Source organism: Rutidosis leptorrhynchoides, chromosome 2, assembly GCF_046630445.1.
Source record: "Rutidosis leptorrhynchoides isolate AG116_Rl617_1_P2 chromosome 2, CSIRO_AGI_Rlap_v1, whole genome shotgun sequence".
Classification (NCBI taxonomy): domain Eukaryota; kingdom Viridiplantae; phylum Streptophyta; class Magnoliopsida; order Asterales; family Asteraceae; genus Rutidosis; species Rutidosis leptorrhynchoides.
This window is the reverse complement of record NC_092334.1, coordinates 14,723,244-14,742,204: the sequence shown is the minus strand read 5'-3', so window position 1 is coordinate 14,742,204 and position 18,961 is coordinate 14,723,244. Positions and strand designations below refer to the sequence as shown.

Below are 18,961 nucleotides of genomic sequence, written 5' to 3'. Positions count from 1 at the left end.
TGCATGTCATACTGTACTCTGTCCTTTGTTATATCCGTTCACTGGGCCTTGGCTCAGTCGTATTCTTTGTTTTCCTTCTTATACGACAGGTAATCAAGGGGGCGTTGGGAATGAGGGAAGAGTGTAGAGTGGAGTGAACTTAGCACCTTGCCTTAGAGATTTCCATCAAGATTTAGTAGTTTATTTTGGTTTAGTAGTACTTTTGAATAAGTTTGTCAACGTTGGTTTGACTATGGTTTGAATTCGAATAAGAATAATGCACTTTTATCTTTTAAGTTACTTTTATTATTGATGACTGGAATTCGTAAGATTAGGGTCTTTACAGATGGTATCAGAGCTTAGGTTCCCTCTTGTAGAAACTTACGTCCTAAGTTATGGCCTGTGAGATTTGGGTAGACTTTGGGTTAGGGTTTTCTTTCCGCATTAATAATATGTTTCCTCTTCTCATATTCTCTTGTTATCCTTCTTACGAATCATAACCGTTATATCCTCATCTCGTTCATAGATGGCACCGAAAAGAAAGGGGATGTCTGAGGAGGAGGTAGAAAACAAGATTAACTAAACAATCACGAATTTGTTACCCAACATTGTAGCTCAAGCTATTGACGCTATGCGTAAGCAAGGTGGCGATACTTTTAAGCATGAAGATGAAGAGGAGGATGAGTATGTGGAGATGAAAGCTGTAACGGGGGATGCTATTCATGTTTGGCTAGGACGGTTTCAAAAACAGCGTCCTTTATCATTCAGCACTGCTAGTACTCCTGTTGAAGCTGAGAATTGGATCACTCACATTGAGAAGATATATCGCGTGCTTGGTTGTGAAGAGAGATTTTGGGTTCCATTGGCTGTTTATAAACTAGAAGGGGATGCTCAGCGTTGGTGGATCGCTTTGAGACAAGCGAAAGGAGGTATCAATTTTGAGGATTCGTTAGATTGGGTTGATTTCAAGGAGTTGTTTTTCCGTCAGTACTTTTCTGAGGCGGAGAAGGAGGCTGTGATTCGGGAGTATGCGAATATTAAGCAAGGGAGTGATGAGTCTATTAATGATTTCACTAAGAAGTTTTTGAGGCTTGTGGGATTGATTGGGGCTGCTGCTGGGTCTTCCGAGGACCAAGCCCGTAAGTACAAATGGGCTATTCATGGGCGTTACCGCTCTAAAATGATTAATCTGAAATGTTTTGATGTCGCTGAGGCAGCCGATTATGCCCGGAATTTGGAGATGGAGCGAGCTGAGTATTTGACTACTAAAAATGACGATGGTAAAAATAAGAGGGTTAAGAATGTACAACCACTACGATCTGTGCCGCCACCGACTACCAAACAGGGTCAACAATCTGGGAACCAAGGGTATCGTGGTAATAATTGGAATAATAGAGGAAATCAGCTAAGGATTGACAACGGGCCAAATAATAATAACCGTGGTCAATTACAAGTGTACCGTCCCCAAGGGCAACAAAGGGGTAACGGAAATGGTGGTGTTAATGCCAATGCACCTTGTGGGACTTGTGGAAAGAATCATCCGGGAAGAGTTTGTTATCGTAGCGCGGGTTCATGTTTTGCTTGTGGAGAGGTTGGTCACTTAGCTAAGGATTGCAAGAATCCTAGACCTGGGTTTGTTCCGAGGGTTCCTCCGCCAGCTCCTGGTGGACGCGTCTTTGCCATGACTACTGCTCAGGCTGCTGACGCGACAGGTATATTCTGATCCTTTTTTTTTTTTTTTTTTAAAAAAAAACATTTTCTTTGAGTTATTTGGTCATGCATTCTTGATATGATTAGGTACTATTACTGGTCATATATTTGTACACCATCGTGCCCTCTTCGTTCTGTTTAATTCTGGCTCTACGCACTCGATTGTGTCTGTTAAGAGCTCAAAATATTTGAAAGTGTCTCCAACTTGGTTGTCTACTCCGTTTACAATCTCTACCCCAATGGGTAGTATTGAAATTATAGATCGTGTGTATCAAAACTGCAGTTTGGAATTCAATGACTGCATGTATCCAGCAAATCTCTTTCCTATGACCATGCATGACTTTGACATTATTCTTGGCATGGATTGGTTATCTCATCACCATGCGACTATCGATTGTTATTCTAAGAAGATTTTGTTTGGAAATCATTCTATACCCGATTGTGTCTTTAATGGTGATCTTCCTGAAAAATCTATTAAGGTTATCTCAGCGCTTAAGGTGCAAAAGCTCATTTCACATGGTTGTGTTGGTTATTTAGCTTCGATTCAGAATTTGTCTATCGAGAGTCCTTCCCTTGAAAATATTGATGTTGTTCGAGAGTTTCCTGATGTATTTCCTGACGAATTGCAAGGTTTGCCTCCAGTTCGTGAAGTTGAATTTTCGATTGATCTGATTCCTGGTTCTTAACTGATATCAAAAGCTCCTTATCGTATGGCACCACTCGAGTTGCAAGAACTCAAAGAGCAATTACAAGAATTGATAGATTCTGGATTTATTCGACCAAGTGTATCACCTTGGGGTGCGCCGGTTTTGTTTGTCAAGAAGAAGGATGGTAGCATGAGACTTTGCATTGATTATCGCGAGTTAAATCGTATTACTATCCGAAACCGTTATCCGCTTCCGCGTATTGATGATTTGTTTGATCAACTTCAAGGTTCGAAGTATTTTTCTAAAATTGATCTTAGGTCTGGGTATCATCAGCTGCGTGTTAAAGAAGAAGATATCCCTAAGACTGCTTTCCGCACTCGTTATGGGCATTATGAGTTTTTAGTGATGCCTTTTGGATTAACTGATGCTCCTGCGGTATTCATGGATTTAATGAACCGTGTGTTCCATGAGTATTTGGATAAGTTTGTGATCGTATTCATTGATGATATCTTGGTATTCTCAAAGAGTAAAGAAGAGCATGAGAATCATCTTCGTGTTGTACTTGAAACCCTCCGAAGTAAGAAATTGTTTGCAAAGTTCTCTAAATGCGAATTCTGGTTGCAACAAGTTGCCTTTCTGGGTCATGTTGTATCAGCTGAGGGTATAATGATGGATCCAGCGAAAATTGAGGCTATTACAAATTGGTCAAGACCTACTTCTGTTGTTGAGATTCGAAGTTTTCTTGGTTTAGCTGGGTATTATCGAAGATTTGTTGAAGGTTTTTCAACGATTGCTTTGCCACTTACCAAGTTGTTAAGAAAAGGGGAAAAATTTGTGTGGACCGAGGAACGACAAAAGAGTTTCGATGAGTTAAAGAAAAGACTTGTATCAGCTCCTATCCTTGCATTGCCATCAGGAAGTGGGGGTTTTCAAGTCTATAGTGACGCTTCTAAGCATGGTTTGGGTTGTGTTTTGATGCAACATGGTAAGGTAATTGCTTATGCCTCGAGGCAGTTGAAACCTTATGAGGTTAATTACCCTACTCATGATTTGGAATTAGCTGCTGTGATTTTTGCGTTGAAAATATGGAGGCATTATCTTTATGGAGAAACTTGTGATATTTTCACTGATCACAAGAGTCTTAAATACATATTCACGCAAAAAGAGATAAATATGAGACAACGAAGGTGGCTTGAGTTATTGAAGGATTATGATGCCAACATTCAATACCATCCGGGTAAAGCAAATGTGGTAGCCGACGCTTTGAGTAGAAAGTCATTTGGTAGTATCTCATGTTTGGTTACTCACATTCGAGAATTCGAAAGACTTGATATGGGATTGAGTAAAAGAGGAGCATCGGGGATGTTGGCAAATCTAAAATTCGAGTCTGATTTAATTACTAGAATAAAAGAGGCTCAATTGGATGATGGGGATTTGTGGACAGTGTTTCAAAATTTGGAAGAGGGTAAAGTGAAAGAGTTCAGAGAAGATGATGATGGTGTTATTTGGTGTGGGAATCGATTGTGTGTTCCTAGTGATGATGCTATTCGTGAGGCTCTGTTGTTTGAGGCTCACAGCTCACCCTTTTCTGTACATCCTGGTTCGACCAAAATGTATCAGGATTTAAAGCAGCACTTTTGGTGGAGTGGCATGAAGAAGGACGTTGCTAGATATGTTGGGAAGTGCCTTACTTGTCAACAAGTAAAGATCGAGCACCAACGTGCTAGTGGTTTGTTGCAGCCGTTGGACATTCCTGTGTGGAAGTGGGATGATATCTCAATGGATTTCGTTTGTGGGTTACCAAAAACTGTTAAAAGGCATGATGCTGTTTGGGTGGTGATTGATAGATTAACCAAATCGGCTCATTTCTTGCCAATCCGTATGGATTATTCAGTAAGTAAACTATCGGAGATTTTTCAGCAGGAAATTGTGAGATTGCATGGGGTTCCTTCATCCATCATATCCGATCGTGATCCTCGGTTTACATCTAGATTTTGGAAGGGGTTACACAAAGCTTGGGGTACGCGATTGAAGCTTAGTACTGCTTTTCATCCACAAACTGACGGACAGTCTGAGCGTACGATACAGATCTTGGAAGATATGCTTCGAGCGTGTGCCTTAGATTGGAAGGGAAATTGGGATGAGCACTTATGTTTGGTGGAATTTGCTTATAATAATAGTTGGCAGACAAGTATCTGTATGGCACCATATGAGATGCTTTATGGTCGAAAATGTAGAGCGCCAGTTTGTTGGAATGAAACGGGAGAGAAATTGATTGAAGGACCTGAGTTGGTTAGAGTGACTAATGAAAAGGTCGCTATAGCTATGAATCGACTGAAGGAGGCCCAATTGAGACAGAAAGTATATGCCGATAAACACCGACGTTCGTTAGAGTTTGTGGTGGGTGATAAGGTGTTTTTAAAGGTGTCACCTTGGAAGGGTATACGACGTTTTGGTTTGAAAGGAAAGCTCAGTCCTCGATATATTGGACCGTTTGAGATATTGGATAGAGTTGGTGAAGTGTCTTATCGTTTAGCATTACCGCCACAGTTATCTCATGTTCATAACGTATTTCACGTATCTCAGTTGCGGCGTTACAACTATCATCCATTGCACGTGGTGCAATATCCTTTTTCTGAAATTCAAGCTGATCTTTCTTATGTTGAAGAACCCGAGGCTATTATAGAACGCGAGGAGCGAGTAACTCGTAAAAGCTCCACCCCTTTCGTTAAAGTTCAATGGAAGAATCATCCAGCTAGCGAGGCCACTTGGGAACTCGAGGAAACCATGCGGGCCGAGCACCCTCATTTGTTTGCTAATTGGTGCGTTTTCGATTCTATAATTTCTTTCAATTTCGAGGACGAAATTTTTTTTAAGTAGGTGGAGTTGTAATATCCGTATTTTTTTTTAATCTATATTAAATATAAAATACATAAGTGGATAGTTAGTGTTTAGGTTATCAACTCTTAATAATTGATAGTGTTTTAAGTTGAAAAAAAAAACAAAAAGCATAAACCGAAAGTGAAAAGTATATAATGGACATTAATAGTAAACTATTTAAAAGGATACCAATAGAGTTAGATTTCTAAAAATGTTAAACGTCAACTTGCATTTAGATTTAGATGTAAGTTAAAATATATAGGTTTAGTGCTTGACAAGTCATACTCTTATCATTCCTAATACTCCACCAAAAATTTCATTAGTGGAGAATAATTGTATGTATGACATACCTAACTTAATACTTAAATAAAGAATGGTTGTACAAATAATTAACAAATAATACGGAGTAATAGAAGAATAAATAAATAGAAATAGATTTATTTAAATCTCTAGCTACAACTACTACAAATAAGAATGCACCATCACTAAATATATAGTTAGACAAAAGAATTACACCACCACAAATATATATCGAAGAGAGTGGGAAACAAATCAACCATGAGTTTGCAAGAATATATATATATATATGCAACATGAAGAATTTAGACACCAATAGAAAATCTCGATCATTACATTAGTCGTTGATAACTCGATTTCATTTTAAAGGTACGAATCTCTATTTTTACTAAACTATCATTTTGTTCATGTTCTTTACTAGTACCAAAAATATATAATCTGATAAGTAATTAGTTCACATAGTTTTGTACGGAATCAAAATGTTTTACTAAACATTTCTATAGTTCATGTTGTTTATTTCATAAGTAATCTTGTTAAAAACTTAGAATGAAAAGGTTTGTAGAAGTTGGAAAATCTACAAAAAGGTGAAAGGTGATTTGGTTATGAATAATATGGGTGTTCTTTACAAAATGAAATATATATATATATAAAAAAAAGAGACAGCCAACTTGAACTAATTCGTATAATACTTTCATTTGTAATTCGTGAAGTATATAAGGTTTTGCAAAACAAACATACTGATCATACTTATGAGTCTCCATCCTTAACAATGTACATACTTTTAACCAATAAACTAATATGTATAATTACTATTTAACCCATAATACTAAATAAGACATGTAAACTTTTTAGTTACTGATGATATGGTTGATACTAGGAGTTCACGTGAAAATTAAAAATAAATAGAAACAAACACATAAGAATCATACGATAACACTAATTAAATAAAGGATATTACATACTCCCTATTTGAATGCGTTTTGTACTCATACGTGCGTATTCATTAGATTTGGCTCGGTGATCGCATCCTTTGGTGGTATTTTGTTGTCCTTGGAATTTCGTCATTCATCATAAGGTACGGATATTCTAGGTGGTTTTAGGATCGCTTCGGTAAATCTTTCCTCTAAAAATCTTGTTTCAAATTGTGTATAAAAATTATTGGTATGACATGCTTATTTGGAAATTCGTTATATGTGTTAGTCTATATATTGTGTTATGTTTTCCTCATTTTGGATGTACTAACGAGGTTGCTAATTATGTTTGTTAATTGAGGAAATCATAATATTTTGGCCTTTGGAAATTGTATCAAAACTGTGCCTCGAAACAGCCCCGAAAAATGTCGTAAACATTCCGGTAAAGAACATGTGTGAGTGTGGCGAGTGGTACGGTGATTCGTATCGAGTGTCCCTCATTCCATGTGGCTTTACATGTTCCGTTAAGTCCCGTTCAAACATTTTAAGTATTTGGTCAAACGTAAAATATTTAAGTCATTTCATTAATTCTTTTTAAATATATTTTAAAGTCTATTAGTCACATTAAAGGATATTTGAAAATTTATAATTAATAAATCGGTTAAAACGTTTTCTTAAAATGTGCCTAAGAGTAACCTATTCATGGAGGTCCCATGAGCGCATTATTGTGACACCGGTAACGTGGCATCGACCGTAGCGGTGTATTTGTTATATCTACGGTGTCTCCTTTTGATTGCCCGGTGGTGGTACGAGCTCATTGTTATTATATATTTGTGATAGGAGGCGTATGGATCGATCCTAGGATTTTGTTTTGACGGCGAACGTTTATCGTAGAGTCATACGAAACGTCACCGATATGAATGATTAGTGGAGTAATTACCCTATGACTTCATTTTGGATAATTTGATATATATTTGTTTAACTCTTAGTATGTGACTTTGATATTTTGACATATTCGTTATTAAGGATCTATACATATTTACACCTTGATTTAAAAATAAGTTAATTTGTAAATAAATTCGTTTTGAAATTTGTCATGCATGTCATACTGTACTCTGTCCTTTGTTATATCCGTTCACTGGGCCTTGGCTCAGTTGTATTCTTTGTTTTCCTTCTTATACGACAGGTAATCAAGGGGGCGTTGGGAACGAGGGAAGAGTGTAGAGTGGAGTGAACTTAGCACATTGCCTTAGAGATTCCATCAAGATTTAGTAGTTTATTTTGGTTTAGTAGTACTTTTGAATAAGTTTGTCAACGTTGGTTTGACTATGGTTTGAATTTGAATAAGAATAATGCACTTTTATCTTTTAAGTTACTTTTATTATTGATGACTGGAATTCGTAAGATTAGGGTCTTTACAGATACTACCATTGGACCAGTTAATTATCGTTTCATTTTATGATAAGTCTTTTTGTTAACTTTGTATAAAATGCATATGTTTTCACCCATTATTCATTCCATTAGAGTTACTAGACCTTAAACTTTGCTGATTCTATGCAATAGGATGATGAATGAGTTATATTATTTCTACATTAACATTAATAATTTTGTATTAAGGTAGCAATCTATCATAATGGATTTTAATCAAGCCCGTAAATTCACGGGTCACTTAACTAGTTTTTATTTTTTAGGACTTTTATAAATTGTATCCGTTTGATTTTAATTAATTTACGTGTGTTTTTATAAAATTTTATTACTTATATATATATATTAAATATACAAATGAAAATAATAAAATCAAACAAAAAATAAAAAAACAAATAAAAATGTGAGACTAATAACCTTCATCACACCCCATCACGCCTACCATTACAAAATAACCCACCTTTGCCACACACTATACACCACAAAAAAAAAAAAAAAAAAAAAAACTTTACGATACAAAACACACGGGAACATAGTTGGGAAAAAGGGGTACAATCATTCACCCTAGCCTGTTCATCATACTCACAAATCAATCGCCACTTTGGAACAACAACAAAAAAAAAACCCTAATTTTCTACCACAAATCGTCTCCTATAATCAAATTGATCGATCCATCAATGACATCGAATCAACTAATGCTTCTGCAGAAATCAATCCAACATCAATAGCTATCGCTTCATTGCTTTGATTCAATTCTAAAAATGCGAGACTCTTTATATTTCCTGTACGTGAAATCTTCTATCCTCTTTGCGAGTGGTAATGAGTTGTCGGGGCACGTTTATATATATATATATATATATATATATATATATATATATATATATTATTGAAGGTTAGAGACTGCACCGTGTATTCGAGTAGGATTCAGACTGCACTGCGATTGGTAAGTCGTTGATTATACCTATTGTAATTTCTTTCTACGTGATTGATTGAGATTATGTTGCTTTGTTTCAATGTTTTGTGAATCAATGTCGATTCGTTTACGCCAAACAAAAGGGTGATACATAATCGATTTTTGATGATTTTGTTTGTAGGCTCTCAGTATCATTGAAACAATATGCTACTGTTGTTAAATCCGCATCTCAGATTCTTCAAATCCATATTAGGGATATTGAATTCGCATCTTAACCGGGTTTGTAATTCTCTCAATCAGTTTAGTAAAAATCGGTTTATATTTATATTCATAGTCAACAACCAAAAAATTAGCATTTACTACATTTTATAATCGAATGGTGTAAGTATTCATGATTCTGGCTCATAAAAACCTTTCTACTTGTGGGTTTTTTTTTTTTTTTTTTTTTTTTTTTTTTTTTTTTTACATTTTGTTTTTTATTTTCAATGTAAAAATGTGGTTTTTAAGCAACTGTTCGTATGTTATAATGGTTATTTGTTCTATATATGGATTTGCTATGTTTCATATTAAGTGTATTTCCATGTTTTTGTATTATTGAAATTGAGTAGTGGGTATATTTTGGATACAGTGGCAACTTTTACCCATTTAGACCTATAGTGCACATTTAGATCCGTTTGAGTACTTTTTGGAAATTCAAGTTACCTAGGCTTTTAAAATATTTTTAGGGACATCTGGAATGATTGTACGTCTTCGAAGTTCTAACGATTATGTTTACGTGTTGATGTGATCATACTTGTCAAATGTATGTGGTATGCTCACCTTCATTCTACTCTGAAGTTGATCTTTAACTGTGGTTTGTTTTATATTGAATGTTTTTTCAGTGTTCTCAAATCCTGTGTTTGATGATGTTTTTAGGATCGCGCTGCTTTGCTGTTGTATTTTACGGGTTCAAGTCATGGTAGCAATTTTTTGGAATTTGTGTCATTAGTGGTGACTTATTAAAAGTTAAATTTACTTTTTTTCTCCTTTGACATCTAATCTCAAATTATTCTCTGCTTGAACATGATTTGGAGAATATTATGACCATGATCATAATGGAATATATATAATGTTTATTGATAGATGGTTTTATTATTTATTACTTGATTGTGTTGTTTTTTAAAGGACCAATGATCAAGATGAAAAAGTGCATTATGTAGTTGCACATCTTGTCTTTTAAGGTGTCTTTATCTTTTGATAGCTGTATGTTGCAGAATATGGAAGTGCTGAAGAAGATGGGAAAGTTTACAGGAATAACATCAGAGTTCCTTGCAGATAGAGAGAATCATGTTTCAGTACTCAAGAGAGCACCAGTGACATCACAAGTTGTTATTGGCACAACTGGTATGGTAAATAAATAGATTGCAGCTAAGAAACTCGGCCAAACTTATATGAAGATTATTGTGTTTGATGAGGCGGATCACATGATTTCTGAGGTAATATTTAGATTCTGACTTTTCATAATTCGTGACTTGTGTTTATTAAGGTGAGACTCTGCTATATAAATGCTTCACTGAATCTTTGTTATGTTTGTTATTTCTTCTCTATGTTTTTTCTTATATCTAATAGTTATAGTTATGATTGGCTTTGTTGTTGGTGGTGAATATTTCATCAAGTTCTTTTTTGTATAGAGTTGCTTTAAAGATAACACTGTCAGGATAATGAACGATATAGTCAAATCGAGCCCCAACTACCAGGGTTGTTGTCTTTATTATTATTATCAACTATTTGTTTTTCATTTGATCCTTTTGAGATCACACATAACCCAAACCAACCATTATTTATGAATATATAGGTTGAATTGTGTACTGATTTCATTTCAGTATAATTAGAAATATGCTCATAAACGCATCTATGACAATTCTTTGTGTGGATGATGTTATTTGATTGCTGTGTGTAGGGTTGTGCCCGTTAGTCCTTAGTTTTGACGGGAGAGGTAAATAGAGATATAAGACGGAAGTGTTAATGGAGCGGTAAACTTTTATAAATTTAACATTTATGCATAAAAAATATATAAAAGTTGGTGGATTTTGATGGGTTAGCTAGCGAGTCACAATGGGTTAATCAAGTTTTATAGTTTTGGCAATTTACTTGGAGGTCTCTTATCATAACATGATAGCTACCTTACCATTGAACCTTGGAGAGGTGTCAACACCACTTCAATTTAGCCAATATCAGTATATCTTAAAATAATAGTTATTCATAATTCATATTTTTGATATCATTTCTAATGTGTTGTTCTAATGGCAATTGTAATTGAGATTTTTTTTGAAATACATTTTAGTGGGTATGATTCTTGCATCATAAACCTCCAAGATGAACAAGCTATTTACCATGGACCTAAAAGCAGCTCCCTACTTGCAGTACTTGAGTATTCGTTGTTGAAATTGAATTGTAAGCCTTTCTCTTTATTTGCTTTAAAGTTCTAATTTTGATGTGATTTAGATATTAATTGAGGTAATATGATTTAAAATGTCATGAATGCATTTGATATGTAGTTGACATCTAATGATGACATGAATGCATATATAGTTGAAATCTATATTTTGAATTTATGGAGTTCATATGTGGATCAACTTTAGGTTCTCAAACGTTACAATGGATATCGAAGAATGGAAAAATAGTCCAAGGGAGTGTCTGAAAAAAAATTGTGTAAGGGCTGTTGTTTGTAGATTTGAAAGATCAGTAAGCAGATTTGTAGACTTGGAAGATCAGTAAGCAGATTTGAAAGAATGTATGCTCGGTAAGCGTTTAATTAAATAATATCTTGATTCATATAATCCAAGATCGGAGTGTTACTGACATTGACATGGGTTTAGGTGTTTGTGTGTGATCAATTTTAGTCTCTGGCGTTACATAAGAAGAAATATTTGGACTCAAAATCACCACAGGTTAGCTAATTTGAGTTTTTATTATTAATTTTAAGTTTTGTTCCAGTCTTAGTTCATGTTGATAAATATTTCTCATTCTAATTTTTTAATCAGATCTTAAGATCATGTTGACTGATTTAGTGTTGCTTTCTCTATGAAACTTACAAATGGGTGTTGCTAAGGTGTTCTGTCACAAGTGTCATGATTTGCTAATGCTGGATCTATTTTACTGATTATGATTATGAACATCTGTAATGCCTTTTGTTATTGCTTGCTAACTAACAAGCAATGTTTTAATTTATATGGTTATTGATTTGTTAAATTGTAAACATACAAATATTGCACTATATGTTTTAATTTATATAGTCATGAATTAATGCAACATGTTTGGGGTAAAATGGTGTTTGAACTTGACCACTTGGTAGTATTTGACATTGTTGAACTTAAGCCCTACATGCTAGAAGTAACAGGTGATTGATATACTTATATTAAGTTATGTTCCAATTTCATTCAAATATCATATGAATCTTGGTTATTGATTTATGATTTGGCGATCTTAAGTATTGATTTGGTTTTGGTAAATTTAGTTTCGTGTATAGATATGGTTTTAGTAAATTCAGTTTCATTTATTAGATATTGTTTTGCTATATTCTAGCCTTCTAGGTCAAAGAAGAGAAGGTTGGTTTTAATGTTGGGCGAACAACATTACAACACCGTGATTCTTAGCCTTTTTTCATGGTTTGCTTTTATCAATGGCTCTTTTGGAGGTAAGAAACAGCTGAAACAGTTTGACTGTTATTGTCTTAAAGCAAACCATGACACTGATGCTTTTGGTGACAACAAACTTTAACATCTCTTTTCTTAAAAATCTTATTGAGTTTCAAGTTTTGGCCTAAGTCATCTTTTCATGAGATGTTGGCCAAGCTCAACATATCATGATCTCAAATAAACTTGGACCGAATATTAACTGCACGTGAAAATAACTACTGCTATTCCTAATAATTTTTATATGGGTATGATGAATTGTGTATTTGATGTTGAATATTTATTGATTTGGGTTATTTTTGTAATAATTTAAAAAATTGTTTCTATATGAAAGGAAGTAACTGGAAAATTCAAAATATTTGAAAATGATCTGTTTTGGAGGTGGTTAGTTGGGGAGTAATAGTTGCATTCAGTATAAAAAAATTGGATGTTCTAGGAAAGGTGCAATCAATATTAGAAGCCACCACTAATAAGATACATGAACATATTGACAACGACCAAGTTAAATTTGGGAAACAAGATGCGGGAAAAAATGGTTCATTTTGTTGGAAACTCCAATTCATAGATTAGGTTCAAGGCCTCAACTTGATCTTAGTGGTGCAGCTATTGAAGGCAGTTTGAAAGAACAAGACACCACAATTTTGTTGCATAATCAATTTGATGATGATGTCACATTTGGCACTTGACAATGGAGGTAATTCTTAGTTTCTTAATTAAAGTTTTGATTGTGTTTGTTGCATCAAGGATCAATACATTTTTATGAAGATGGGCTTTTGACCAGTTTCTTGATAGACTTTTGTTAATATGTAATAGGATCTCTTCTCAAGTAAATTTGTATTTCAAATCACGATGATCGTGTGGTTAATGACAAGAGAGAGAAGTCTCTAAGTGAGAGACTTGGTATTAATAATGGTAACCGAAGCGGTTTACTCATTCTTGGAGAGATCTTGCATTTTGTGAAGAAGCAACCAAAATTAATGAGTACTTAGATTTCATTCAATTGAAACAGCTTTCATCGAGGAGGTTCATTACTCTTTTGTTTTTCTTATACTTATTATAAACCATTTTTTTGTTACCGATATTGGTTACCTGTCCTCTAATTTGCAGGTAATGTCAATGTGGTAATCAAGGTATATTGTACCATGTTATACATTGATAAGACTTGGTGGTGGGGCATACAAATTTGCCGATTTATTTAAAGAAACTGGAATTTGCATAGACATAGAAGATAAGATAGACCGTCTTTTAGCCAGTTTGAATTTTTTCCCTAGACAGAATCCCTTTTCCTTCAGGGAGTCGATTATATGCAAGTTCGAAATCTTTTGAAGCATGGACCAATTCAAAATCACTTTTTCTCATTGAAAAGAAAAATATACCAAGTATAGTACTATATGCAGTGTGATGAAGAAACAAGACGTTGACGGTTCCGGAATGTGATTATGTTATATTATCTGATAAACGTGTGGTGGTAGCTTAGTCGAAGGCATTAGGTGAACATGTAGTTTTACTTATACATATTCTTAGTTTTTAGAAATTGCTCATCCTTTGTTATTCTATTTCTAATATGTCTAATTTCATTGTAAGATACATATAGTTTATAAATGTACAACTTCATTGAATATAATACAACTAACACTACTACTTTAATTTAATACATTCGTTATAAACATCACTCTTGATTAAACCCTCACAAAGTTCTGCGAATTCGCAGGTCTTCAGCTAGTTAGTAGGTTATAATGTAACGTGAAAGGGTATTAAAGTAACTAATAGGCCAAAAGCCCCCTTTTCGCCCCCTCAAACGGAGTTGAAGGGGCGTTTAAGAAAAGAGCTTAATGGAGCCTTTCCCCTAAAAAGCTTTAAGTTATTTTGCCAAACTGAGTTTTTTATTTGATAAAAGCTTTTTTATAAAAGCTAAAAGCTTCAAAAAAAAAACTCTATAAAACTAGCTCCCAAGCATACTCATAATTTATATATAATTAAAAAGATATTAATAGTGAGAACAAAAAAAATGTAGACATTAAGTTACTAACACCAATCAATACTACTTTTAAATTTTGTCAACATCACGAGATTTTAATCTCAAAATTATTGAATTTTAATAATTAAAATAATTATTAATAAGAATTAATAATAATAATTAATTAATAAGATTTAATTTTAATTCAAAATTATTTAGATTAATGAAATCACCTACCATGCTTAGATTTTTTTTTTTTTTTTTTTTTTTTTGGTTTTTTGTTTTTTTTTAAACAAAGGAATTAGCCTAATAATGACATCATCATTATAGCATTTTAATAGAAACTATAGATATAGATATAGATATAGATATAGCTTGTTATATTTACTATCTCCGTCTCAAATCAATTGTCCCCAGACAAAAAACACGCAGTTTTAAGAAATTCCATTAACTTCATTCTCAACCAATAATATATCCTCTCAAGAATAACCTCTTTGATGTTGAAAAAGAATCTGAACAATTAATTTGGGATATTTCAAAATTTAATAATAGGAGGCGAGGGAGTATTTATTATTTATATTTACGAATCTTCGGTGCATACGGAGTATACTTCAAAAGTCACCTACCTTTCAAACTTCTCTCTCACTTCTTCTTCCCCGCCCTCTAAACTTTTTAAGCATAAATTTCTTACGGCCTACCATTCAAACTTCTCTCTCACTGCAAATTGCTAAGCTAGAAGTTGTCACCACCACCAATAAACTCGTAATCTGTTGACGAATCTAACTCGCAGACTTTTAACGGCGATGGACAACCAACGGTCTGCCAGGCTACACTTACCCGTTACTGCCGTCCGATCTGTCCTGTCTCCGGCTATTTACTTGCGTCCACACTTACGACGAAGCTACCCCAGTCTTTCGACTTTACGATGGGACGAGTTTTCTGATATGACGAGTTTTCCGACTGCTGGACCACCATTAACTGGAAATTTGCTTTTTCCGGTATTCTTTTTTGGATCTAACAAGCTAGGGCAAACAAAAATATCAGATAAAAGCAGCAGCTCTTTTCACGAGTATCATCCTTATTTCTTCAAATTCAGATGCTCTTGGTTAATCATTCATTCTGGCCGACTGCATATTGTCATCGATCGTGAAATCACTCACCTTAATATCGTATCAATTATCAAGGTTAGGTTCTCTTCTATATTTTCGTATTTTATTGTTTATTCACAAAAATAACTTTTTAAGCTTCATTATATCAAATCAATTGTATGTAATTAGGTTTATTTGATCCCAAATCAAATCACTTCTTAATTACAATTTCAATATTCGATTATTTGCTGTCAACTTTTATGTATTATATTTTTGTTTATATGTTGATATTGATATTGATATTGATATTGTTAACAACAATAATGAAGCCGTTATTGATATTCTCTCTCTTTTTTTTTTTTTATGTATATATTTTAAGATTTTTTAGCTCAACAAAAGATGTCTGAGATTATTGAGATGGACACTTTCAACAACAATAATGAAGCCGTTAACAACGATGCTAACGATAACGATAATGCTCCCCGACAACTAGTACAAGAGAACCCACCACCACCACCCGACGATAACGCTCCTCGCGTTGTCAGGTATCTTTGCATGATTCCGTGCATAGCTGTTGTGGTGTACGCTGTGATAGTAGTCGTACATCTATTCTTGGATGCCGTTAGCTTAGACGCGGACGTAGGTCTTAGGGGTCTAAGTTTAAACCTCAACTTGTATGAAAATAACCACTCTGTTGCCACTGATGGTAACATGACTTTTGATTACCAGTTTCGAAAAACTGGTCATGGTAACCCAATCCCGGAGCTAGTAAAGCTCAACGTTAGCTTAATCCCCATCCCGCAATATCCTATATCGACTTTTGCCAATAACACGTTTTCGATTGTTGAAAACGTGGAGCAGTCGATGGGGGTTAGTTTCGAGACGCATTGGACTGATTTGCCCGAAGCGTATTTCTTGTTTCTCAAAAAGACGTTGGAAGAGAGTAGTGTGTGGATACACGTTGTTGGGGATTTCAAGTGGCGAATCAAAAAGAACAAGCTTTTCCTCTTGCCGCCGGGTCGTGTTAGGCATACATGGTTTCGGTGCATTGTTCACTACAGAGATCTGCCTATCCTCAAGAATCAGCCGATTAAATGTGATCATCTTCTATACTTGTAGGTTTACTAGTTAATGTGCTTACGTAGGGTTGTATTATCTAATTTGGTGTGTATTTAATGAAGAATAATAATAATATGTTTGTATATTTCTTTAGTTTTATAAAAATTTGCCGGGTACTGTTCCTAATTTGAGTGTGGGCAATTGAACTTAACTTATCTAGTGAGTTATTCCAAGGTAATGGACATCTCAGGTCTGTAAGGGATCATAAAATCGTTAAGGTTGTTGGTATTCTTATGATATACTCATCTATCTATAAGCATGGAAACTGAGATTGTTCTAATGGTTTGCAAATTAATGTTAATAGGTATCATAGTACTCTATAATAACAGTTAGATGCAAAACATAGCTTAGCAATCTACATGTAAGTCATAGTTCAGATTTAAAAGTCAAATTCAGACTTTGACTTTTAAAAGTCAAACTTAGGCATATATCAGTCTTTTCTTTATTGCTAACTGGTTGAAAAGTAAAAATAAAATAAAAAATAAGCTAAATGTAAGCCATCACAATCTACATGTAAGTCATAGTTCAGACTTAAAAGTCAAATTCAGACTTTGACTTTTAAAAGTCAAACTTAGGCATATATCAGTCTTTTCTTTATTGCTAACTGGTTGAAAAGTAAAAATAAAATAAAAAATAAGCTAAATGTAAGCCATCACAATCTACATGTAAGTCATAGTTCAGACTTAAAAGTCAAATTCAGACTTTGACTTTTAAAAGTCAAACTTAGGCATATATCAGTCTTTTCTTTATTGCTAACTGGTTGAAAAGTAAAAAAAAAAAAAAAAAATAATAATAAGCTAAATGTAAGCCATCACAATCTACATGTAAGTCATAGTTCAGACTTAAAAGTCAAATTCAGACTTTGACTTTTAAAAGTCAAACTTACGCATATATCAGTCTTTTCTCTATTGCTAACTGGTTGAAAAGTAAAAAAAGAAGCTAAAAGTCAAACTGATGCATATATCAGTCTTTTGTTTATTCTTAATGTTAATTGGCTGAATATGTAATGGTCAAATAGTGTCAAACTTTGTCAACAGCAGTTAAAATAGTTAAACAGTTTCATTGGCCTTTGGGGTGCTTAGCACATGTTGGTGGCAGGAGTTTTGCTGGTATGGTGGTTATGTGGGTTGTGAAGGCAATGTTGGTTATAATAAAAGAAAAAGAAAAGAAAAAAAGAAAGAATAAAAGAATAGAAAAAATAAAGAAAAAGAAGAAAAAAAGAAATAAAGTGTTATGGCAGATTTGTAGCTGTTTTGTGTGACAGGTCATTGTATGTTGCTGATGTAAGCTGTAATCTGGTTGCTGACGTAAGCTGGGGGTTGTTGCTGGTTGCTGACGTAGGCTGGGGGTTATTTCTGGTTGCTGATGTAAGCTGGGGGTTATTTCTGGTTGCTGACGTAAGCTGGGAATGGTACTGCATGGCTGCTGACGTAAGCTGTAGCAGATTAAAGGATCCAAGTGCAGTTTTCTTGAAGATTCAAGCTGAAGGTTTATTGAAGTGCAAGACAGTGTTTAAAGTGATGAAGTGGTGCAGTTGTCAAGTGCAATGTGCTGAATTTTCTGATGCAGTTTTGAAGACATGGTGCAGTTTGAAGAACTATATCCATTTTTATATATTGTGATTTTATTTTGTAGGTTATTTTGTGATGATGCGGATCAATAAAAAAAAATTATTTTGTATAACCTGATTCTTTAGTTTGAGCTTTTGGTACCCAAATGGAATAAAAATGGGTAATTACTTGAGTAAAAGCATCGACTTATAATTTATAGTCTTTGGAAATAAACTACATTTCTTTGACTAACACAAAAGTAGTACTATGCTTTGTATACATGTGAAATTATGGCCACAAAGTTCACCTTAGTGGTGGCAAAATGGATAGGTTGGTTCAGATAAAAAACAGGTCAGAAGGGGAGATTTCTTATGTGCATCAATATTGGTTGGGTTTATCTAAGACATATTTTCAAAGTTTTAATCCCTACCGTTGATCTCTATTATTGGGTTGGGTTCAGATAATAAATGACCGTTGAATGCCAAATTAAGTTTTAAAATTCTTACCATGGATCTCTATTATTGCGTCTAATTTTAATCACAAACGTCATCAGTTGTGTGAAAGTACAATTATATCGAATTAGCATTCTTCAACTTTTATCCTTAACATCCAGAAGCAAGAAAGAGAAATAGAGGCAGACCCGGGTTAATTATGCACGAAAAATATGTTAAAATGGGTCATTTTTGTAGTAGTCATAATAGGCCGGGCTGTGTCAGGATGACCTACAAATGCTTATTATTATCCATGATTTAAATTTTAAAAGCAACATATCACAATATAGATTTTTAGATAAAAACGTATTTAAGCGGTG

At 34.2% G+C, this 18,961-nt stretch overlaps 1 protein-coding gene and 1 long non-coding RNA gene across 5 annotated transcripts; both read left to right on the top strand.

Annotated features, from left to right (window-relative positions):
- The first annotated feature begins 610 nt into the window (after window positions 1-610).
- On the top strand, window positions 611-2,375 carry LOC139887623 (uncharacterized). The gene is made up of 2 exons (XM_071870699.1): window positions 611-1,691; window positions 1,777-2,375. Exons 1-2 carry the CDS (start codon window positions 611-613, stop codon window positions 2,373-2,375), a joined length of 1,680 nt encoding a protein of 559 aa, XP_071726800.1.
- Window positions 2,376-8,386: 6,011 nt separating this feature from the next.
- LOC139890576 (uncharacterized) lies at window positions 8,387-13,809 on the top strand. Of its 4 annotated transcripts, none has more exons than XR_011773382.1 (9): window positions 8,387-8,665; window positions 8,742-8,792; window positions 10,016-11,195; window positions 11,384-11,544; window positions 11,621-11,692; window positions 12,327-12,438; window positions 13,040-13,130; window positions 13,250-13,459; window positions 13,544-13,809. It is a non-coding gene; the product is annotated as an uncharacterized lncRNA (long non-coding RNA). The 4 variants fall into 4 exon arrangements; XR_011773381.1 differs by having other exon boundaries at window positions 12,771-13,130; XR_011773380.1 differs by having other exon boundaries at window positions 8,387-8,633; window positions 12,327-13,130.
- The last annotated feature ends 5,152 nt before the right edge of the window (window positions 13,810-18,961 follow it).